Source organism: Ambystoma mexicanum, chromosome 6p, assembly GCF_040938575.1.
Source record: "Ambystoma mexicanum isolate Mex_15411 chromosome 6p, UKY_AmexF1_1, whole genome shotgun sequence".
In the NCBI taxonomy this organism is placed as follows: domain Eukaryota; kingdom Metazoa; phylum Chordata; class Amphibia; order Caudata; family Ambystomatidae; genus Ambystoma; species Ambystoma mexicanum.
In genome coordinates this window covers 1,355,447,560-1,355,473,430 of record NC_090935.1, presented here as the reverse complement: position 1 = coordinate 1,355,473,430, position 25,871 = coordinate 1,355,447,560, and the positions used below count along the sequence as shown (strand labels likewise).

The window sequence follows — 25,871 nt, the reverse complement described above, 5'->3', positions numbered from 1 at the left end:
TTCCAGATATATGTATGGTTATCTGTAATGCAATCACAGAACTCTTGTGGTTCAACCCGTCCTTTTTCAAACAGAGGGCCTGTTCATCCTGACTGGAGTAGTGCTGGATCTGGCTATTAGAAACAGCACTATACTTGGCATAAATGTTCAGATGGTATACACAGGAACGTGATGTGGTGTGTCTGTGCGTGATCTCCTCCTGCATTGTGAGAGCTGCATTAACCTACGATGGCCTATAGGCCCAGACCATTGGGAAAGTGTTTTGCACCCTCTAAGCTGGAATACATACCTCTCAGTCATCTGTGGCAGGCCTAAGAAGTGCGTCTTAAGGTGGTGAGTAACTGCTGTGAGCCCGTTGGGATGTGCCTGCATTGCCCATTCCCCACTAACCTGGTCGGCCACCTGAGGACTTACATACTCATTCTTCCACATCGTTATATTTGCTCCCCCACTCATGACCAGGGGGTCGAATAAGAAGCATGGGCCTATGAATTTGTTTACTAACACTCCCTCCATGCCCACCCTCCCAGTCACAACCATAACTGGAGAGTGAGTAGAGCACCAGAACTGTGAACTCCAAGATGGATGGATGACTTGTCAGCTAATATAAGCTATTTATGCACCAAACTTGAGAAGGAGGGTGGCTGGATTAAACCGGCGAAGACCAGAATTACTGACACAAAAGATAGAGTGGCCACAGTGAAGGCAGATATGGCGACCCTTAAGAATGACTTGGCGACCGCTAGGGCAAAGTGTGAAAACCTTGAATCACGCCCTTGGTGTTATAACATATGCATAGTAGGGGTGCTTGAGGCTCACATTAAAGAACTAATGGTGCTCTTTGTGGAACGCTTGCTACAATAGATCCAGAAACAACCATTGTTCTCCTCACAGTTCCTCATCGAGCGTACTCAGAGAGCCCTACAGCCTTTTGCGAAACCTGGGGATCCACCAGGCACCATAATAGCACAGCTGCTGATTTACAGGGATTAAATCCTTAGATTGGCTAGAGAACTCGGCGGACTGCGGTTTGAATCCAGTTGGATCTACATCTATTTAATTCTCACCATCGTTCCTGCTGTAGCAATAATAAAAAATAAAAAATACATCTGACAGGCAGGTGGAGTACATGATTATGGTCTTAATTAAAACAGCAACCCAATAGGACCCATTCCGTCATATAACTAGTGGCATTATCTAAGAGCATCCCATTCCAGCAAAGAATGGTGAGTGTGCAGCGAAATCCTCCACTGAGGCGCTAGTGGGAAAAATCCTGGTAACCGGCCTTGTAAATCTCCAAGTGGAATACAGGTGTGATTGACAGCTGAGAAAGGAAGTCAGGCCTTTGCTATCAGAAAACCTGTGATAGGGCCGATTAAAAAGATCCCACAGCTTCCCTTATGGGAAAGTGACTTCACCAATCCCGTTCAAGGCCCTTCGCAGGGGAAAATGGAGTGTTCAACATTTTATCATTGCATTAAACTGGGATTATTTAGAGAATCCGGACAAATGGTTGTCAGGGTGATGAAACCCAGATCATAATGTTGATGGAAACTGCTGAACAAGAGAAGTGCGACATTTCAGGGCAGCTACACAAAGCGAGGTGACAGGAAGAGCATTGATGTAGCCAGGATATAGTCCTCCCCTTTAGAATATCAGCATCAAGGAGACGCCCTGTGCCTCCATTTACCTTGGTGTTTAACACATCTCTAATGCCACCTCATTGCCAGAGGAAAACTAAGTGAACCAGGCATGAAAACAGTAACTGGAGGATGAATAGAGAAGCAATAACAACCTCCTTTACAAAGATGTCCTTTAGGGATCAGGGCCATCTTTCTGCAGGCTCTCTCTTTGCAGTACATTTTTCTGCAAACCCTGTTCCCACTATTGGGGCCTGTCCCTTATCGCATAGCACTACACTTCTCATGCCCACTACCTGGTCCCCTGCATATTTCCCACCCTGAGCTAGGTGCGTGCCCACCCTCCTTTCTGTCGGCTCCACCTCCTGGTCCTGTTTTCCCCCTGCCCACTGCTCTCCTTTGGTTTTGTATGAATTGGAAGAGATGGGTCCCCACATCACCCTTCAATTCTCCCTTTATATTCACCATAACCCCAATTCCTCCCCTGCCCTCTCACGAGAATTAGGTGTGCGCCAAGGCCATTCCCCTGCAGCTTCCTGCCCATGGTAAATTGTCTGGAATAATAACTCTTTTGTTTTTCCTTCAATCTCTGAACAAAGGAACGGGAACGATGTAGAAATTCTGGTAAGATATCCTATCACCTGAACTACCAAGAAAGCATTCTGTTTAGCTCACGGCGTGCCCTATTGACTGGAGAGTTAATGAGTGGGCAATGTGTTTGAGGAGAAAAAGGACACCTGTGTGTCATCATGAATTATGTCCCGGGAAGGTGTTGGTAAGCACGTTTACTTCATTCATTCGTTCATTCATTTATTTTGTCATTTGGTATAACGCTTTCACCATAATTATGATCCCAAAGCGTTTTTGGTTGAACACCCTCGGAGGGACCGTAGTCCAGAAATTTGAGAGACTTTCGGAGGTGCTATTATGTGTGTGTGTATTTCAGCCATTAAAGTTATGCGAAGGTGGCCAAGAACCTGGTAGTCACCCATGTATAAAAGGAGTGTGTGTGGGCGCAGCAGAGGAATACTATGGATTTAAGGGGGGATTGTGTTAAAGGAGATATAGAGTTATGTGGGAAGCAAGAGTTCAAATTTTGTTCATTAAAAGTAGCTTCATTCTTATGGCAGGGGTGATGTGCAGTCGTGTTTGTGTGATGTGTGTGCAGGGTGTGTGGAGTGAGGCCATGCCTTCCGCTAAATTGCGAAGGCACAGTGTGGGAGGGGAGACATGTGTTAGCTGTACATACAACAATGTCTATTTCCTGGGTTCCATCTATGTACAAGGAGCAGTGCTGCATTTCACAGGCGGTCTAAGTGCTTGATGAGTGCATAATACTCACCCCCTGAGAGCAGAGGCGTTGCTAGGGGGAGGCTAAGGGGGCTATAGCCCCTGGTCTTATGGGTGTAGCCCGGATAGAATTTCAGGAGCTACAACCAAAAGGCTAGCTAGCCCCCAGTCATGACAGTTCCGACATTAGCGTAGCCCTGGGTCTTTTCCAGACCTAGCAACACCCCTGTCTGAGAGGTTCCTAGAATGGAGATTGCCATCCCTAGTTCCTCCTTGTGCAAAAACAAGGACACCATTTCATGATTACATGCAGCGGCCTGGCCCACCATACTGTGCCTTAGAGTTACCTGGCGTGCCACACATGAGCGATGGGTCCGAGGTGCGTGGTTGTCCTCCTGCGGGATGACCAGTGTGATTTTTCCCAGGTTGCATTGTAAGTGTAATGCATTGCCCCTCTCTAAACCTATATGGGTCTAATACCTGGCCCATTGTCAGGATTCGTTCAAAGTGCAAGTTGCTGGAGTGACTGCCTGGGTCCTCCATGTGTGCTTGGCGTACCACGAGGAAGGTTGGATGGCAGAGCAAGGATGTTGAAAAGAAAGAAGAAGAGGCTAGTAGCTGACAGATGGGCAGGTGGGACGAGTGGGGGTGGCTGCTAGACGAGACATGTGTGCGATAGGCGGGAAGTGGGCGCAGTGAGGCGGGCATCATGAAGTCGGAGGAAAAGTCATGTTTTAAGACTTTCCTGAAGGCCAGGTGATCATCTATGAGGTGGAGAACGAGGGGCAAGGAGTTCTAGAAGGTGGGTGCAAGGACAGAGAAACAGGCAACACCTAATCTGGAGAACTTGAAAGGAGGGACTACCAGGAAGCGTGCAGAGCCTGATCTGATGATTCTGGTGGGGTGGTAGTAAGTGAGCTTGTTTTGGAGGATTTTCAGGCCTTTCTTGTGGATTGTATGGTGGGTAATGCACATGGCTTTGAATGAGGCCTGTCAGCTGATTGGCAGCCAGTGGAGTGTACTAGGTGCGGGGGAGATGTGTCCTCAGTGGGAGAGTGCAAGCAGAGCCTTGCTGCAGAGTTGTGAACCCATTGGAGCTTAGTCAGTTGGTATGTAGGCACGCCTAGGTAGAGGGAGTTCAAGTAGTCTAGGCGCAAGAGGGTGATAGCCATAATTGTGGAAACTCTTTGGGGGTAGGAGAGATAAGGAAAGATCCGTTTGAGGATTAGGAGGTGGAAGGTACACAATCTGGAGACTGAATTGATGTGACTGGAGAGGGTTGGGTCTGAGCTAAAAGTGCACCCTGGGTTTTTGACTGAGGGGGATGCAGTGGGGGCAGGTCCTAATGAGTGCAGCCAAGGGATAGGTTGGGAAATGAGAGCTGCTTTGCCACAGATAAGGATATCAGTTTTCCCAGGGTTGAAGAGCAGGTGATTGTTTGTGATACAGAGGTCCATATTTCGTAGGCAGGGTGCAAGGTTTGGGTGGGGAGAGTGGGGGAGTTGAGAATCTTGAGGATGTTCTGAGTGTCGTCAGTATAGTTCTAACAAGTAAGATTGTGGGAAGGGATGAGCTTGGGGAGGGGCGCAAGGTAGAGGTTGAAAAGGAGAGGGAGAGGGATGCTCCCTGGGGGACTCCAAACAAGACTCAGCGGGGGGCAGGGGAAAAAGGATGAAGAAAGACGATTTGTGAGTAGTTGAAGATGGAAAGAGGAGAGTCACCTGAGGGCAGAGTCCCTTATGCCAAGGTCAAAGAGTCTGTTTGTGGGGATGGAGTGGTTCATTGTGTCAAAGGCTGCTGAGAGGTCAAGGAGGATGAGAGCAGCACAGCTCCCAAAGTCTGCGGTTCTTTTCAGGTCATCCGAGATAGAGACAAGGAGGATTCAGTTCCATGGAGGGGTCTGAATCCAGACTGGGCAGGGTCAAGAAGGCCGCGGGCCTCGGTGAAGAGGCTGAGCTGGGAGCAGGCTGTGCTGTCTAGTAATTTGGCTATGAAGTGGTTGTTGAAGATGGGTAATTGGAGGAGAAGAGGGAGTCAAGAGAGGGCTTTTTTAGGAGTGGTTTGACGTGAGAGGTTTTGTAGTCAGGTGGGAAGATACCTGTTAGTTAGTGGTTGATTATGGATCTGGTGAGGGTACCTACACAGGTGAGGGGAGAGGATGTTATTTTGAAAGGCTGGTGTTCATGGGCCTGCCGGGGAACCTCAGGGGTGGCTATTGGAGAGAAGCTATGATGGATGGGAGATTGCAGAGAAGGAGCTGAAGAGGTTCTGAGTTGGGGGCAGCGGAATGGGGGCTGTAGGTATAAGGGGACAGGGTTATTAGCTTGGTATGGATGACGATGCTCCTCTCAGTGGATATGTTGATGTAATGGTTGTAGAGAGTGTCACACAGTTCCTGGGAGATGAGGAACAGAGCAGAAGAGCTGTGGAGTTCTTTGCATGGGTTGTTTGCATTGGCGATGCGGGAGGAGTAGAAGGCATGTTTGGGTTTCCTAATTTCAAATCTGTCGTCTCGTCTGTCTAGCCAGAGTGGCTTTGTTTTGAATGGAAGGGTTGATCTGCCAGAGTCATTCCAGGTGATGGTTGAGGGTTTTGAGGAATTTGAAACGAGGGTTGAACCACCTGGTGAAGAACCTGGGAGAGGCAAAGGGGTCACGGGAGCCAGGGCACAGAAGAAGATGGCAGAGTGATCAGTCCAGATGGGGGGCGGGTGAGGGAAGAGGATATCAGGTTGGACGAGCTGAACACTACATCTAAGGTGTGACTTGCAATGTGGGTGGAGCCTGATATGAGTTGGGTCAGATTAATGACTTCCATGTTGTCAATAAGATGACTGGTCATGGGGATGGATGGGGTGTCGAGCCAGATGTTTAGATCCTCAAGAACAACGAGAGTCAGGTGAGATAGCAGTATGGCCGATACAGTCACTAAGGGAGTCTGCAAAGGTTCTGTCATAGCGTGGGGGTCTGTAAAGGAGGAGGAAGCTGAGGGAGAAAGAAGGAGAGGATTGGAATTTAGCTAGCAGGGATTCACAGTCATCATGGCACGGTTGTTTCTTGACCTGTTGGTATGAGGTGAGGTTTGGGAAGGATGGCTATACCACCTACTCTGCTGGCTCTATTGTGGATGATAAGGGAGTAGCATGGGGGAAGGCCTTGTGTGCAGAGAGGGGGAAGTTGTCATAGAACCAGGTTTCCGTAATGAAAAGGATGTCAGAGTTTTCGTCAGAAATTAGGTCAAAAATCATGTGTTTGTTTTTGGTGAGTGATCTGGTGTTGATGAGGATGCAAGAGAGGGAGTTAGGGGTGTAATATACTCGGGTGGGGTGGGGTTAAGGAGGGAGATGCTGCTGGTGGCCCTGGGGGCATGGGTAGGGTAGGAAGAAGGGCGGGAGAAAGAGGGGAGAGGATGAGCAGATGGACAGGAAGGGGGCAGTGGGTCGGTGTATAGCAGAGTGGGGAGGAAAGAGGTTAGAGAGGGGGAGGATTGCAGCAGTTGGTGGCTCTGGGTAGATGTTTTCGGCACCTGGGCCAATAGAGGGCTGCCAAAGTTGTGTGGGTGAGAGTGGGGGGGTCTGCAGAGTACAATATTTTGGCCAAGGCTGAACGGGCTGTGCTTAATAAAGCAAAGGTTGAGTGCCTAGGCTGGGGAGATTGGGCTGGGAGAGAGGGAGGGGATGGTGGTGGGGGCTGGCTGAAAAGTGGTGAATGAAACTGGGGCGGGGGGTTGTCAGGGGAGGGTGAGAGAGAATGGATAAGGTTGGGTAGCGGGGAAGGGGGTAGAAGTGTAGGTGAGGGGGAGGGGTGGAGTCCAGGGAGTAGGGAGGGGGAAGATTGTGGAGGCGAGTGAGGGCAGCTGTAGAAGCTCACTGCACCAGTCACAAAGGAGAATTGCCTGGCATTCATTTCAGTGCTGAACTGTCCTCATGGGTGGGATGAAGACTGAAATGCAAATGGATATTTCTCCTCTGTGAAGGGTACAGTGAGCTAAAACATGGTTGTAGACCCTTCAGTGGGAGAAATTCCATAGAACAGGGTATTTGGCCCATGTTTGTTCTCGGTAGAGGGGCTCCCACACTCCTTTGTAACTTTGTAAAACTTGGGGTTTCACCGTAGGTAACCCAAGGTGATCAAGACGTGGACCCCTTGCTCACTGTGCCTTAGAGATGGCCAGCTTCATCTCACTATGACGGCCCAACAAGGCTGAAACATGTGTCTGGGGTTGCTGATGGTAATCTTGTTCAGAGGAGAATTGCCTAGCATTTCGGTGCTGGACTTCCCTTGTGGGTGGGACAAAGACTGATATGCAAATGAACATTTCTCTTCTGTGAAGGGTGCAGTGAGCTAAAACGTGGTGGTAGACCCTCCTGATTGCAATAAATTCCATAGAGCAGGGTATTTGACGCATGTTCGTTCTAAGCAGAGGGGCTCCCACACTCCTTTGTGTTATTTTAAAGTGATGCTGTTCTTTGTTGTAGCATCCACAGTAAAAGCCTGCAGTATCTCATTGCTCTTATTTTTGATTCTATTGTTTTTCAGATCTTGGATTTTGGGTATAAAACTGTGCCTTTTTGTTAAATAAAGATAAAGATTTTTCCTTTTTAGTGATCGCCTTATATCGAGTTAGATATTTATTCCTTAATTATTTTTAATATTGCATTTCATAAACCTTATGTTCTGCTAAACAATTAAATTAAGTAATTTGCAAATAGAGTGCATCCTCTTGAGTCTTCTGCTTGTTCTATTTTATTTTCCGGGGGCTGTTTGTATACTTAAAGTTTACTGGCTGTATGTCTTATCCCATTTCTTTTTGGCACAAGCAAGGCAGGCACTTGAAGCTGCCAGGGATAAAGTCTCTTCATTGCCATCCTTCAGGAAGTTGGCACAGAAGGATGGGGATAAAGTCTCTTCATTGCCATCCTTCAGGAAGTTGGCACAGAAGGATGGGGATAAAGTCTCTTCATTGCCATCCTTCAGGAAGTTGGCACAGAAGGATGGGTAGTTATTTTTTGGATGCATGGATAGTAATGATTTTCAAAGGAATGTGTCAGAGAAGTGTTATACGTTTTCTGTTGATTAATGTTATGTTACAGCAATGTTGGGATTGGTGCAAAATTCATTCTGGAGTCCTAATGTGTCTCGTATATACATTGGTATAACCCTGACTATTCCATGTGTACACCGGAAGTACATCATCTCATGAATAACCAGCTGGACCAGTGAGACAGTTACAGGTTGTCCCAACCATGCATACTGATTTAGCCTATGTTATTGGGAAGTTACCTGTGTCTGAAGTGTGTAACAAAATAATGCCTACTGTGGACACATTCCCTGAAACGGCACATTTTATAACACTGACAGACTTTGTTATGGCAGTTGAAGTTGCTCAGTTCTTTTTCGTTCACATTTTTCACCTTCTTGTCTTAGAATGTGGGATGTTGATTGAGGTCTGTAGCATATTGCACCATTCTGGTGATTGGTCTGTGAGCCCTTTGCTCTTCCTATATTTCTCATTCCAATGTTGACTGAAAGAGTGAATCTGATTTTAGAGCACTACACTATATTTAAAATCAGATTCACTCTCTCAATGAACATTGGTATGTGAAAGATAGAGCGAGCAAATGGCTCACAGACATCTGTGATGCATTGTAAATCCTACAAAATCAAATTGGAAGATGTTGTTACCCAGAGCAGGGCTTGCGTACCACAAGTTAGTGCATTGTACTACTATGATGTCAACTTTATTTGGTCTGTGTGGGTTCCATAAAAGGTGTGAACTGATTCCCTTGCAGACGTGTGTGTTCTATTGAAACAGTTTTTGTTTTTGGACACATGGATACTGTGAGTAATAATCTAAAGAAATCCAAGGAACCCAAGGAGAAGGTCACTGACGAGCCCTGAAGAAGAGCTACAGAACATTTCATTGGTGACAATATTTATCTTTTAGCCAAGTTTTGGCCTCTAAGTTATTAACTGTGGACATGTCTCACTGCTTGTACTTGTCTTCTTTTGGTGTACCAGATTATTAATACTATGGATATTGGTTTTAAGTTATATACGACCTGGAAGATCTGTGCAATATGTAATAATTTCCAATTGAATGATTACAATTTTAGAACCAGCACATTTTCAAGGAATTCAAACATTACTTCATCAATATTAGTACCCCGGTGAGAGACAATCAGAATGCAACAAGCATTCTGATTGGCTCTCGCCAGGTCCCCACGCGGCCGGGAATCCCTCCGTCGGGATTCCACGGTATTTGTCCCTGGCGGGGGGCGTGGCAGCCCCTCGGCCAATGAGGAGGCTCAAAGCGGGGCCATCCCCGCTCCGAGCCTCCCCACGGCTGAGAGGCTGCCTTCGTCCCCCGCCCGGGACTCGGGTAAGTCTTTTTTTTTTGTTTTTATTTTTTTTTCTTCCCTTCCCTTCCCTCCCTCCCACCCGTCCCCCCAACTTACCTTCTTGATCCTGCACCCCCGGCGATGAGGGAAGCCTCCAGCCGTGTGGAGACTTGGAGCAGGGTCATCCCCGCTCTGCGCCTCCACACGGCTGGGGGCTTCGCTCGTCCCCTGCCGGGGACGCAGGTACTTTTTTTTTTTTCTTTTTCCCCCGTCCCACTCCCGCCCTCCCAACCCCACTTACCTTTTTTTATATCCTTTTTCGGGAGCGGACGCGCTGGGAACACTTGTGTTCCCAGCGCGTCCGCTCCCGATGGCCGCCATGGAAAGGGAAAATGGACTCCGTTTTCCCTTTCCATGGCGGTGGCCATTTTCTTGGTCGGTTTTTTTTCTGTCCCAAAACGCTGCAGCTTTGAAACGCTGCAGCGTTTCGGGACAAAAAAATTTGCTTTTAGCACCCCGGTCACGCACATTTTGAGGGCTGGGATACTAATAGCAATAGAACCCTTGCGGCGGGGGCATTACCAACTCTGGTATGTCAGTAATGCCCCCGCCGCTCGGGTTCTATTGCTTAATTATTACCCTTTGGGATTTAAAGTTCCAAACAATATAGTGTATTACTTGACTACAATTGTCAATGTTTTAATGTTTGGTCCTTTCTACGCCTTTCAGTCTTTTTCACACGGGGAACCCCCATATATTCCATCAAATATGCATTGCTTACATGAAATTCTACAAAATGTATTACTAAAAGGGCCACCCTGATTTAAACCCCCTTAGTTGCTGGAAAGTGTTCATCTTAACTGGGCAAATGGTAGATCCATCTTACATCAATTACCATGGGCATTTAATGGTATGTGCCTGACATGGTGTTAGATAGTTAATACTGTCATTGATATACCAAGTTTTCAATAAAAGACTCCCATTTTATAATCATGTCCTTACTGATGCAAACTGACACATATTTTCCTTTTTTAACACATCCAGAAACCTTTCTGTTTACTCTGTTTACTCAACCAATCACATCTATTATATCATGACCCCATCCATGGCATATGGAGGAACTACCCTTGTTAAAATGTGGCTGGTATCTAAAATAGTCTAGTCTGCTTTACTACCTATTTGGTATTTTAAAACTTGTGCATTTATGTACTTTTTTTTACACCTGCTAGCCACTTCCGTTGATGTCATCAGGGTTGCACAGGAACTGATGCCATCAGGGGCAAAGGTCATGTGACAACACTTCCTGTGGTGTCATCAGGTGTGTGATGTCACCTCCACTACTCTTGGCATTTTGGTTAATCGACGCCCCTGGGCACAGGCACATTTGTCCCCCCCTTAAAAAAATGAAGGAATCCAAGAATCTCTGATAACCACCAAAACCCCATGTCGCAATCACAACCCATGGCTAGATATGCTGCCGTGGCAGCAATTAAAGTAAGCATGGAAACACTTTTGAAGTCCCCTTATCCCCTTCATCCATGCTTGCAACAGAATAATACACAGGTGCCATTTCAAAGCCAACATTAGCAGACGATTATGAGGGTACACGTGATCTAGCATAGACACAGGGTACAGTTGTGTACCGTAAATATTACAGTATCAACAGAAGCCATGAGGCAGGTATACAGCCTGTAGCATACATGCAGGGCACAGATAAATCGCCATATAATAAAGGTGCACCTTTCCCATCATAGAAAGACATCTCAGATTACCAGCCTCATAAAATGTACAAGTGCTCAAGCACTGATACAGGAGACAGATTAGACGCAAAGAGGAAGGTGTACCCATCTGAACACAGTCTGATATTGGACGAGGGCTGTGGTTTTCAAGTGGTGGGTCCATGGCAAGAGGCAAATCTCATTGTGATGTGGAATACATGAATGGTCACTATTATTGAATATGAAGTAACACTGTTACGAGTTAAACCACGAGAGAGGATTTTTTTAAGACAATACCCTAAGAACTAGAAAACCCTTAGGGGCTGACAATTCTGAAAGGTTAGGTACTAGCAATTTTGACAGTTTAGGCTCTGTTAAGTTACATGAGGTTCCCTGAATCACACACTTTTGTGTAGGTGTGAAGGTTACAGTTGGGCCCAGTCTCCAATTTGGGCACTTGACCACATTATTTCCTCATTTTTCCATAGAAGAAGATGCTAATATCTGTGGCGGTTTGGCTTTCATGAACTAAAATAGTACACTATTTTGTAGACTTGACGTGGAAAGTACATAAATCACATGATAGACCACCATGACAAAATTAAAAAGGAAATCATCCAGAAACAAGTTTTACAAAGGGAGATTGATTCCAGCTTTATGTATGTTATCCTACAGCTAATGCTAGACCACACCAACCATTTTTGTGTATTAAAAGCAGACCTGGCAATATGCTTGTCAGAGGCCTATAACATTTCTTGTCTAGGATCTCTTCCCCGCAAATGGCTGCTTTGAAAGCCAAGAGCAAGCAATGGCCCAAGCAATGCCACCAAAATGTGAGAAGGGAAACCTTCTCAACAAAGACAGCACAGTTATGTACAAAGAGATAAGATGATTTGTACGGGATCACAATGCCATCTGATGGCAAAGCCGTAATCTGAGTGTTGACACTTTGCTTCCAATGTCGCAAATGTGGCTACCTAATCACCTCCAACAATTAATGCATTATGCTCTTTAACGGGGGTGGCTGTCTAGTGTTTTTACAACCATGATTTGATAGGACTAAGCTCCCGGACCGCACCATACTGATCAATGTGAGTTTTAATAACTAACGCTTTCTGGCACAGTAAATCTTTTTGTAGCACAAAATATGCTGCTATCACCATAGTTCATACAATCAAGTTTATCAAACTCAGAAAGAGGAATGGCTGAGCATGTCTTACCAGGATTAGGAATTGTGATATAGCATATGACGAGAGATTGCGGTAACATTAGATGCTATGTTATGTTAATATGCTTTTATACTGCACCAAATCACCACCATGGTAGTAGTAAAATGCTGCGGCTTGTCCATGGAGTTCTATGCTGTGCCGCCACCATTTAGTGCGCAGGAGAGAAGAAAAAGAGCATGATGAAGATGAGAGGATGGGAAAGCAGGAAGTGGGATCTACATACACAAGGAGGGATGCAGCGGGGAACAATGTTGTGTGATGCTTTGGGCGCATGTCATTCCTGTTCATTGGACCACAGTTCTGCACAAGCAAGGAGGGAGATATGTCCACATCTTTGAAGACCTCTGACCTAAAGTGTTGTGATAAGTGGGTTCTGATTCCAAGCCCGATTTGGAGAATCGAAAGTTAGTATGCAATGTAATATTGGATACATGAAGGGCCTGAGTGTATGTTCCTGGAAACTTGGTGCCTTATTTTGCCGGGGCTTTCAAGCCTGAGCCAAGAGTGGAATAGTCATAAATAGATTATTGATAAAGGTGAATGCTCTTGGCAACAGAAGATAAGGGAATGGAGTGGTCAACCCGATAGAGTAAAATTAACAAAGCCTGGCACCTTGATGTCAAAAGTACTTTACACTCTGAGCTATCTTATAAACCATGTTGATACGATACTCAAACTGTATCAATATGCATTTCAACATTTGTTTTTGTACGTGATTCGTAAATAAGCTAATGAAAGGGGAAATTGCTACACAATTTCTGCTACAGTGAGCATTCCCACACACACTGGATGTACTAGAGTGAAATAAAGATCAAATAGTGTCAAGTACTGGAACGAAAAGTAAATATCAAAACATATGGAGTCAATGAATTCGAAAAAGTGTTCCGAAGGACATAACTGCGTCTTTCTTATTCACAAGAAATGTAATGCTGAATATTAGTCTACTTCAGAAAATGTGAAGTAATGGTGCACACATCAGAAGGTTATCATATCAAAACCATAATGACTTTAGTCTAAAATACAAATTTAATATATATCGAATATATTAATCTTAAAAACAACTATAATTGATTGGCAAATTGTCACACCAGACACATAATCACTGCACTCACTCTAATTCCAAAGTGGTGCTTGCTTACATATTCCACAACATGTTTATATGGTGAATGTTTGCATTTCAATAACAAATGATGATATTGATTGGTGTGCCAAACAATCAAGGAATAAAATCTGTCATCGACACCATGTGTTTCAGCCTCTAAAGAGCTCAGCTTTCTGTTGCTCAACAATTATTTGCGACCTTCATCAGGACAAATGCATTTGGCAGCAATTAATGTATTCCCTATAACACCTTATTGACAGTATTACATCCATCCGTTGTTTCAACCCAATAGTGAGTGCAGTGGTTTTTTATGGCACGAATGCCCCTATGCGCCCCCAACACTCTTACTGCTCCCCCACATCACCACTACCCTAGAAAACCAATAATAAATGTAACCTTACCCCATTCGCCCCACCCCCCCAAAGAAATGCTGCAAAAAATGTGACAAAGCAGCCATTCACCGAATGCAGTTGAATGGCTGCGGCGATGTGGGTTCGTACCGAAATTCTACGTTTGTGGCTGAGTGGTGTAGTGTGCAGAATTGCCAAATGGGCTATGTGCTGCATTAATTATGAACAATTGGGAAATATGCAACAGTGCATGGCTCTCAAATGACAATCTACCCATCATCAATTTACCAGCGCCATCATTAATAATGTTCCTCCTGTCATCCGCCATATGTTTATACCCCGTTCAATCGATTATAATGGGAAGATCACATTGAACCAGAATTTTGAAGTCAGAAGTCACTCATCGCATCTTCAAAAGATGGGAAGGCATTGACTACCTGCCGCATTGAGATTTGTCCCATGTGTGCATAATGAACGGTTGTTTCTCGCGCAATACCATAGTGTGGCTCACTTTTCTGTGATATTTTTCCATTGCTTGTTTCCCAAGCTTGTGCCCATGTCCCTCAACCGCTTGTTGCTTAGAAGGGGGGTCCCCACACTTCAGCCGCCTCTCCGTCTCTCCACGCCTGTCACCTCAACTGGCTCTCAGTCGCCCAAAGGATCTCCCTGAAAGCACTGGCCCTCACATACAAAAGTATTAACCACCAGGCCCCCTCATACCTAGCCTCGCGATTCACTCAATATACACCAGCACGAGCACTCAGATCTGCACAAACCCAAGGTCTTGCGATCCCTAGATTCAAACTTCATTCTGCTGGAGGCGCTAGATTCCCTGTCCTGGCAGCCAAGCTCTGGAACTCTGTACCACTCATGATCAGAACGCTACCTTCATTCAACCAATTCAAACACAAAGCCAAGCTCTGGTTAGCTACATCCCACTAACAACCGCTCCTCTGTTCTGGACGGGCCATCTGGGATCTAGCTCTGTTCTGCTCCGCTATGATATATGCCATGATTTGTAACGTCAATTGTATACTCTGTTTGCAATCTGTTGGGACTATTGTGATGATATGCCCCACCCGTAATGTAATGCTCCATTACCTGTAATGTAATGTTCTACTAAGATATGCGCCCGGTTGCCCTTGGGCCTGGTCTGCGCTATACAAATAAAACAAATACAAAATAAATACAAATACTCTCATTGTCTCCATTCTCCTGCCCCTTTCCCTCTTCAAGGATGGGGCCCCCCCAACTTCTCTCCCCTTCTGCCACACCCTCCTCCTGCCCCTGCACTCACCCCCTCCCCTGACCCACTCCTGCTTAAGCGGTTCACAGAATTGGAAACTTGCAATATCTGCCTGAACGTGAAATGAGGGGAAGGTGTAAGTGTGACACCTGAAGTGATAAGCTTGCAACGGTAAACTGTGATAACTGACACAACAGAAGCGACTAGTAGGTGGTTGTGCTTGTGTGCAGGTACCCAGTGAGGGGTGTGGGCAAAGAAGTGATAGGTTTGGGTAGGTGGGGCACAGTGATCCAGACACATTGCTTACTCTGGGATAAGTCACAACTTGTTACAGACCTACCTCTGTTTACCGGCATGTGAACCTGTATGTCAATTGTGCTAGAGACATGGTTACACCGGTGCATTAGTGCACTATGTGAACAGCAGGATTTATAGGTCATGTAAGGGTATTGCACGGATACTAGGTGGGTGCTGCATATGGTAGTGCGTGAAAGGCAAAGGAGTGGAGATGGCCTATGACACAGACTCACTTCATTTTGGGGAATGCAGAGACATCAGCTTCTGGTCTAGTCCAGCAGATAATGTTAGTAAACTGTTTGTGAGCCAGTCCCGAAGCAGTTTGAACTTGTATGCCTAAATTACTTTGCAATGTAAGTACTTATTGGGTGATACCTAGTAAACATTGTATTGCTCTGTGCGTGAAACCACCAACTCTAAGTTGCTGGCAATCGTACGTACCGCAGGGATTGCTAATAAGCTGCCCTGGGATGGGATTCTCTTAAGAGTAACACAACACCATTCTAGTACCATTGCTATGATGCTTTAGGGTGTCTGGGATAGTGAGAAAAGTAGGACCACAGACCTGCAGAAGCCTGTATGCAAGACTTCAAGAACCCTCTGATGCCTCGCTCATAAAAACACCTATCGTCTGAGTCACACACATTTCCAAAATGAGTATCTCAATTCGGACCCTTCTTGCTCATACCATATTCAAAAAGCCTTTACACGCAAATCCCATTCACAAATATTTGCTCACGGGCATCTCAGGAAAGCTCCTGGCCTCTCCGGATTGACTCCAGATGACAAGGTTATAGGAGATCCGCGGCAGATCTAGGAGGTTCCTCAATTGCGGTGGTAGAATTCTTTTTGAGAGTCAGATCCTTACCTGGGGAGATAGCCTGCCGACCCTCTGCGTGATCGGTTCATTCATCACGACTTCCACTTTGCACGCATCCTTCTCCCTGGGAATAGAAAACTGCAGATCTCCATCGGAAAGGAACACCGACCGCCCCTTCATCACCCTGATCCCGCGGTTGACCCTGATGAAGGATGCGCTGGTGCACTGCAACGTCAGAAACAGGAGCAAAAGCCATTGACTGTTCCTGTACGGCTCCATCTTAGTCGGTCGAGTCAGTAATTTCTTCCGAGGAGAAATAATTTGCAGAAGAGTTCTTTCCTTCCTCGTGAACTGCTTCGATACATCCAATGGATGTGGTAGGCCGGTCATAGGCAATGGCGGATCCAGATAACGGAACTCTCCCCTTTCATTGGAACATGAATAAGGGGTTCTTTCAGGGAGACATCGCTCTTTAATAAGACCCGTTGATCAGTCCTGACAACGCCATATATTAATGTGCTTTGGAGTCCTTTAAGATTTTGCTTGAACACTGAAAAAAACAGAAGCAGACAGAATCATTAGTGAGATTAGCCTTAACAAGGAGATTATTCACCAGCGGCACAATTTCAACAAAATGAACAGAAAGTCATTTGACCCCCAGTGTATCTGAAATATGTGGACTATTTATTTCTATTTCTTAAAAATGTAGTACAATTTAACCCGTAGACCACTCGTCCGATGTGGTATTAGTAAATCTTGCCTTTCTCATCCATTGGCTGATGCATTTTACTGACAGCCCTCCTTCAATTCAGGGCCGCAAGCACACCCAGAGCAAGCAGCCACAATCAAAATAAACACCCATGGCAAGCAGCCACAATCAAAATAAACACCCATGGCAAGCAGCCACAATCAAAATAAACACCCAGAGCAAGCAGCCACAATCAATATAAACACCCAGAGCAAGCAGCCACAATCAAAATAAATGGAGCTACCAAAGTGCAATATGTTAGCTCATCTGCAGTACAAAAACACAATCAAGCATAACATCATATGGGGCTTACTGCATGCACATTTAGGAAAAAAAGATGTAAATACTACATATATATTTAAACTTCTCTCAGAATGTCTATGCATTGGGAACTGACCATGCTGAAACCATCCTTACCCTGAGAACCTGCCTGAGACCGCACATGTAAACATTGGGCCTCATTACAAGTTTGTCAGTGATTCCGCTGGAATTATCACAAAATGGGTTTACTGTTACCACTACTCAGCAAGCCGCATTCCTGCCAAATTATAAGTGTGGCAATGACAGTGTTGGTTTTCATTTTTCTTTACTTCCTGGGGGATTTTGGAGGTTTTACCGCCACAGTAATTCTCCACAGTAAATCCTGCAATACATGCAGGTAAAATGAAGGCGGTTCCTCCAGCAATAGGATTTGTCAGGTGCGCATTTTCTAGAGAAGCCCAGACTGCTGCTGAGAGCTCTGAAAGCAGAGGAAAACAGATATCCTCAGGGGGCAATGGACTTTCTTTTTTTGCAAACATTGCTATAAAAAAAAGGAAATTACTTAATTCTAATAACATTGTTAACTGGCTCTTTTTAACATGTCACAATATTTCACTCGAATGATCACTTCCAGTATACGTTTCAGTCATAATACGTATGTTACCCTTGTTTTACAGCACAAAGAACACAATCAAAATGTACAATAACCGTAAACTGTACTAAGAGAAGGTTATCATTCAAAGATGGCCAGTCTAGTAGATTCCTAGTGTACTCTATTGAAGTACCTCTATGAGAAAGGGGAAGGGGACAAATAACACCATTGAGGATTCATGGATGCTATGCCCAAAATCAAAGAGCATTTTGGGAACATATGAGTGAACACAGAGCTTTATAACTTACAAATAGGATTGTCAGAGGATTGAATGCTTCAACCACTGAGTACATAATGCAGAACGGGCTTGGTGTTCTTTAATAGTTCACGGCCCCCACCCCAACGTTAAAATGCTTGTAATATTCGCCCTCATGTACTGATTTCAACAGCTTCAGGATATGGATGTGAGGTTAAAATGCCTGTAACATCTTTTGACTCATTGGGGTTCAAGGCAAATGCAGAGATAATGGGCCTCATTACGAGTTTGGTGGTAACCCTGCCGGTGCCACCGGCGGGTTGCCGCCAGGCTCATAATATTTTACCAGCACCTGACTTCCCGGTGCAACCAGGAGATTACGATTCTGGCGGGCTGGGAAGTTAGGCGCCTGTAAAATGTAAGTCCCTCGGAAACGCCAGCACCATTGTTAATGGTGCCGGTGCTTCCGTGAGTAGTCTGCCTACAGTGGCTTCAGGACTCGGCAGGGTCAGACCTGTCGGGCACAGCGGCCATGGCAGGCAGACACGTAGCTTGACGGTCTGGAAAAAAGGGTGCCGGTGAGCTTACCAGCACCCTTATTTTCGGTCGGCAAACTCATAATGAGGCCCATTATTGTTTCCTTTCCACGTGCAGAGTTTAACACACATTGCCAGCTCCTCCTTCTTCCACACCGAAGAAAGTGACATCTCTGTGCCAGAACCAGAAGACCTTTCTACCCTAAAAAATAGCCTATATAGCCTTATAGAAGAAAACATGACACATGGATTTTACATGTAATCCAATTGGGTCTTATGTAGCATGACTCCTGCCACCATCGGGGAAGCATCTTTCCACTGTATTGTTCAGTACACCATAGAAGGTGTGGAGTTGCCTCACCGATATTATTGGAGTGGGTCCTTAAATAGAAATTGTCAGTCACCTGCAAGGTTGATCAAACAGAGTACTTATATACCCCCACCCCCAGTGGCCCAGCACCACATGCAGGTTATTACAAGGTTTCCATGCATTTTGTAGACTGGTTCCATTGGAATCTATTAGCAACTATTTATTTTTCCAAATGCCATACCCTGCTTCTGTGATGTTGCATTGTCAACTGTTGTAAGGTTACAGCAGGAAGATATGGCCTGTAGCAGGGTAGGCCTGGCACCTCAGCCGTGTTCAAGCACAGTTCCCTGGACAGTCCAAGTGCCTCAATTCGGACAGTTTTGTGAAAGGTTGCGGCTCCTGCGCTGTCAAAGACTCAAACGTGGAACTGTTGGGTGGACTATGTTGACGTACTTCATTCATAGCTATCCGTCTATGATATATATGACCTATTCACATCTCTGTTTCCTATGAAACACTCTTTTGGTGCCTTTTGGAAGGAATATGTGAGACCCAGAGACAACTGCCTGTCCTTAAGACCCGGAGATTGGTCCCACGCACTTGCCTGAGACTAAGGGACAAAGCCTGAGACCTCCCAAGCAGTGACATATTTCCAATAAGGCAAACTAGGCAGAGTTCCATTGGAGCAGCGTTTGCATAGCAGTATTTTGATTTACTGGTGTCAGTTTTTACATTAAAGCGACGTTTGTTTCCGGGAGTCTGGCTGATCCACAGCAATGCGCGAGTGATTTTGAGTTGTTAGCAGCCATTGGACTCTTGTCAGCTAAAGTCTTTGCCTTCCAAACCTGTAAATATGCTTGATATTTACAAAAACTTTATTGTTAGGGTCACCTTTTTTCCATTTTTTTTAAATATGGCAAACCCAGCCTGCATTAGTTATTTAGTGTTTCAGTCATGCAACTCCCATGAACATATATGACAGTTATAAAGCTCTTCGGTCATTCTTATGTTTCCAAAATGCTTATTAGTATGCAAAGCAGCCAGCACCTCGTTGGTTGTATTGGTGCCATTCCCCATTATCGTTGGAGTTCTTTCTAATCAACATATGTGTGCCTTGTGTTAGGCAACCAATGTTATGTTCACATAAATGTGACATGCATGGTTAAATGTGACATGCTATTAGCACCATGACCGCCTCCAAACTCGGGTCCGGGTAGGCGGAATGGGGATTTACCGGGACACTCCGACCTATGCGGACCCGGTAAGTCCCCATGCCGAATACCATTCCCCATTCCCATTCGAGCCCCCATAGGGCTCAATGGGAATAGGGATGGCGCTAATAACGGGCCCAGAAATAGTGGGCCTGTTATTTGCTCCCTGGTCCCCATAACGGGACCCGCTAAGGACGTCTGGTCTGACCAGACGTTTTCAGCGGGTCCCGCTAGGGAACCTCGGAATAGGGCGGTAAGGGGTTACCGGCACAAGCATCCTTACTGTTGCCGGTAACCCCTTACTGCCCACCTCGGAATGACCCCCTATATCTATTACAGACAAATCTCAAAATGTCTCTTTGTATTGTACAGTCTAACCAACTCTAAGGAGTTAACAAACGTTTTAAATTGCCACAAACGCAAGCTGGAAAAATCCATAGACTAAACCACACGACAAATGTAATGTTGTGCTGGAACGTCTGACCCATTAGTCAGTTTACTGCTAGGGGTGATGAGTATTTTGGAAATGGCGCAAAAAACAATGAAGTAAATGGTATGTAACAATTTGTTATAAAGGGTGCCTGCATTGTGTAGCGCTGAGGAATGCTGTTGCTTCCCACACATGAATGTTCCGGGTCGCCCTTATCCATTACTCCACTATGAGAATGCACAGCCAAAGATTCCAAGAATCTTCTCCAACTGTCTTTACTCCACTCAGGTGTTCATGCTCAGGCATAGTTTGCACATTTCACTTGTGATTGTGCCATCTTTTAATGGCATTACAGCTCAAGGGATTGGAGGTGCATGGGCTGCAGGCGGATGTAACTTGCTTTATCACCGTTATGCCCCCTGCTAACAACAGAGCTTATCAACGCTTTTTTAAGATGTGGATATACAGCCTGCATATATTTCATATGTAAACTTTACCATTTGACAAGACCGTGTGTAGAAAGTTAGTTATGTTGTCTGTCACATTAATATAGCAGACCAGTCTAGGTGCTTCTTATGGGGTGTCAGCAGTCAACTTGCAAGAAATCAGATATCAGCATTGAAAACAAAATTCCTCGCTCCGCCACTTTTGTCCAGTCAGCAGACTGCTTATGTTCTGTCTGATCTCTTCCCCTAAAAGATTGTTCTTGGACCTCACCAAAAGTAGGCAATTTGGGCACAACAATTACCTCTAGTGCCCTCGACTGTAGAACACACAGCCTTCTCCAGATTCTAGGCAGCAGACACCTGAAAACACTCTTTCAACTAACATAACAGAAGATCACAGGCTTGAATTAATAGCGAGGAAGCAACTTTGCAATCCTGTCAGCCTTAAAAACATCCTAATTTGTTTGTGGAGCCAAATTGGGACATAATGGTGGTTAAGGGGCATAGTTTGGCCCCTCTGGCCAGTGTCTGTTGAAGGGGTGAATTCTGGAGAAGGTGCAGAAGCTGGCAGAGGTGGAGTAAAGTTGGGGAGAGGGGGGTGCACGCCCTTAGTTGGGCCTAGGGCAGCAGAAAGCCTAAATCCACCACTGCTCCCAGGCTTAATAATTCACATTCCCCGTAGCGATCCCACCCTTTCAGGGTCCTTTATTTATCTACCTATGTATTTATTTAATGGTGCTTAATAAGGTACCAACCGTAAACAAAATCTTGTTGCAGCGCCACAAGAGGATGAGAGGGAAAAAGGACAGGGGTGCGAATACAAAGGTTGGAATGGGTCCCCTTTTGACCTTTTTGCTGAATTAATGGGAATTGTTCCACGTAAGAAAACCGTGTTGATTGACTTACATGACGCCCTGGGTGGTAGGTCTACCCTTCAGTTGCAACTATTCATTGAAATAATTATTTCTGAGTAGAGTTCCCAATATCCTAAGGCAAGTCTCATTGTTGCCAGTGATCTTAACTCCTATTGTAGGCTTGTTTATGATGCAGACCCTGAATTATGTGAGGAGTATCAGGACATGGACCCAGTGGTGTTTCCTGAATGTAATACGTTGAATACTCATTGCAGACAGCAGATGGAAAATGGCCGTCACTGGGTTGATTTATTGTTCAGATATGATTTCGCCTTTGTTAATCGCCATTTTGTGGATGGTAGTAGTCGAGGATTTGATACCTGGTCTAATGGGGGTGATGGGGGTCTTCCAGGGTGTATTCTGCTTTAGTGGGTCATAGTGAAAGTACACAGAGTAAGGATGTTGGTGCATGTTATGTCATTAGGTGATAACGCTATGCATTCCTTGACCCTAGATATGTGTAAAACAAAGAAGAAATGTGTATGAAATTAAGAGATAATAGTTAATTTACAAGGAAATGGAATAAGATGGAGAGAAGCTAATGTAGATCAGTTTAATTCTGATTTGAGTGAGAGTAGGCATTTAACCCAGGCAATGATGACAAGCCACGAGTTTGATATCCCCACTATAATTAATAAGGTGATGGGTTCAAATATGAAATGCAAGATGATTAGATCTAACAGCAAACATGCTGGAAATCCATTTGAATATTCACACAGAGAAAAAACCCCTTCTTGCTTCCTTATGTAAAATTTTAAAAACTGGGAATCTTACAGTGAAGCCAAAATGAATATGGTAGCGCATTTGCGCTCAAAATAGAAAAACTGACTTAAAGTATACAATTACTTAATCATGCCAACTGGAAGTTAATATTTGGAATGTTAAAAACATGTGACAACAAAATGTTTTGGCACTTATACCGTATGCACCTGGCAGAAGATAAATCTAATGGGTTGAATCTGATTTCGGGGAAGGTTGGGTGACCCATATTAAGGCACTCTATTGTTCTCTCTCGGAGGATGTTAGAGACGAAACCAGATATAATTATACATTTGGAAACACTATATGGGATTGGAGCCAGATGATATCTATGAAGTCAGTCAGAAATGTAAGGCGTGGAGAGCCCCTGGGGCCCGACAGAATAGCTAACATAGTCGTCAAGAGAAATCCTGATTTATGGCTCCAATTGCTTCATAGGATTTGTACCTCCACATTATATCGAGGAATCATCCCAGATAGTTGGAGGAAGTCCATCTATATTCCCGTATTTAAAAAGGGCATTGATTTGACCCCCATAATTATAGATTAGTAGCTACGATAGCCTAAAGTTGCAAAATGTTTGTTCCCGTGTTATTAACCAAAATTAACAAATGAGAAGAGGAGAAAATGCTATTGAATAAGCAACAAACTGGTTTTAGATGTGGGCTTTGTACAACTCTGCACATTGCAGTATATGATAGCGGACACTTATCGCAGTCCTGGCCAGGAACGTTATTTGGGGGTCGTCAAGGGTCAGAAATGTGACCCCGGAGGTCTCCCTTACTACCCCAATGGCCTCACATGCTACTCCTAAAAAAAGAATTCTTTTTTTAAATATATATATTTTTTTAAATGTGTGTTCCTGGGCTGTGGCCAGTGTCATGTTGCTCTTTATTTCCGGAGTGGCTGACTTTCTTGTTCAGGCCTCTTAACAAAACAGGCGTTCCACAAGTGTAACACTTTGAGCAGTGACCCTAAATAAGAAAGAATAGGAATAACAAATAATGTGTCTTTCTGGAATTCTATACAATCATTTCTAGACTCATTCAAGGATTATTTGAGGCACACTTCAGGAGGTGAGTCACTAATTTAGTCTGTCCTTAAATCCGCAATGAAGAAAATAACTTCCAAAAAGCATCCATTTCGGACTATCTATTTTGATTTTCTCAATTTACAGTTATAGCATGTCTTTTTCTGCAGTTGTCTCTGTTAAGATCATCACAAGACATTCCATCTCGGTGTCTTCGGTCACTTGACAAAATCCTTGTGCCTAAAAGCTTGTGTACAGTGTGTAGATATGTTTGACCATAGCACATAAAGTGGCCCTTGATTTCAATGTGCCACAATAAAGGCTTTGTTGTAATGTGTCTTTCTTTCCTATCTCCATGGCATGCTGTTTAGGAGGTTTGCTTGCATGTATGAGGTAACGAGTTCCTAGAGTACAGGATGCTGTGTGAGTGCGCTGCTTTCCCTCCGCTACTCTAAATTCCTTAATGCACAGTTATGAACCCTCCCATTGTTATGTATTTTGACAACCTCTGAAGCCTGAAAAGTAGATCCACAGAGGCTTGACATGTGGCCAACTTTGCACCAGACCTGCAGATGCACTGGCCTGATGTTAAATCTCAGTTACCAGTTTAATGGTATCCCTTACAGAGTGTCTTTTGCTTTCTGACTTTGAGAACATTCAGACATGTAATTGCTCATTTTACTATAGCCGGTAAGACACCTCTCGCCGGTAAGATAGCTCAGTGGGTTGAGCACTCGCTGACGCGATGTGTATGTGATCTGGAGGTTGCAGGTTCAAATCCAATCCTGACAAGGCCAACTGAGCCTTTCATCCTTCTGCGGTTGATAAATGAGTACCAACACAAGTTGGGTGATATTGTAGGTATATTTGTTCTATGTAAAGCGCTTAAGCTTAAGTGATATATATTAACAAATCATTATAATTTGGCCTCGTACTTCTGCTGGCATTCACAGTAATTTGGTAATATGGACCTATACAGACCGATATTAGCGATACATATGGTGATCCATTCTTGTAGGAAATGTATATCACATTACAGTGATATGGTAACCATATGTTTCCTAGTGTACTTAGGAACAATGCTATGTGATGGCACTTCCTGTTTTGTCATGGGGTGTAAGGTCATGTTCCATCGCTTTCTGTGATGTCACATATGGGTGGGGTCAAAGGACATTACTTCCTGTGATGTCATCAGAGGTCAAGGGTCGTGCGATGTCACTTTACACTACCCCTGGCATTTTGGTGAAATGACGTCCCTGGTCAAGGCAATATGTTGTAGCTCTGTTTCATCGATTACACCAGCGCGTTTGACTGTGTGCTAGCTCTAGCTCTGGCATACGCTAGAGAGGTGGGGCATTGACCCCCTTATCCTTCACTTTCTCAAGCAGATGTACACTAGCACCTCAGTTGCCATTAGGTTAAACCAGGAAGGGCTTATTACTAAGTTAATTGACACTAAGCATGGCCTCAAGCAGGGATGTGCAATGGCCCCTTTGTTATATAATCTGTATGTGGCTGATATGGGTGAGGTTCTAAGCTGTTGTCACAATGTTCCAACAAAAATAGGTAAGCACCACATATCCTGACTCTCTTATGGGCCACAGCACTCTCTTGAGGGCTTATACACATATGCGATTGCCGAAAACTTAAAACTTAACCTTAAGAAAACCCAGGTATTGGTGATAGGAAAGAAAGAAAGAGGCTATACATGGAAGATAAGCAGGGAGTCACTGGAGGTGGTTAATTCCCATGTTTACCTGGGAATCCTGATGAAATAACACCCCGTGCAGACCTATTACGGCACTTTCTTGACTAATAAGGGGTGGTCACTCTGTGGAGGGCTATCTTGAGATGTACAAGAGTAGCGGACTGCCAGGCGTATTGTATGGCCTGGAGGTGTTCCCGGAACATTATGTACGATGGTAGGGGGCAATGGAGGGTAAGCTTCTGTGCTCCTCCCCAAAGCTGTCCTGGTCGAATCAGCTAGAAAGAAACTAGGACTGACCTCCTTGCTGGCACTCTGGAAGATACAGCGTTGAAAATGATGTGTAAAACTGTTATTTAATGAAGATGGGGAGTTCCCTTTTAGTTCTTACGGCATGCTCCTCTCGTAGTAACACCAACAACTATGCATTTACAGAGCTTCAGAGCAGTGCCCAGGAGCTACTTCTGGCTGTAGGTCTTGATCCTCCTACTAAAGTGAATATCAAAACATTTATCGGAAAACGTAACACTAAAATGATTGATTGGCGTCGTTCTTTAAATCTGGAGGCCTTGTCGGTTAAGAAAAGATACAGCACATGTGCCAGGCAAAGCTTTATGCCTGTAGCTCCCTGTAGTTATTTG

At 44.7% G+C, this 25,871-nt stretch overlaps 1 protein-coding gene across 1 annotated transcript in view; it reads right to left on the bottom strand.

Moving 5' to 3' along the window:
* Positions 1–25,871, bottom strand: part of FREM1 (FRAS1 related extracellular matrix 1) — a 1,195,879-nt gene that overhangs the window by 1,101,727 nt on the left and 68,281 nt on the right. The window contains exon 2 of the mRNA XM_069626057.1: positions 16,081–16,582. Within this exon, the coding sequence (XP_069482158.1) occupies positions 16,081–16,422 (342 nt within the window). The 5' untranslated portion in view covers positions 16,423–16,582. The remainder of the gene's footprint in view (positions 1–16,080; positions 16,583–25,871) is intronic.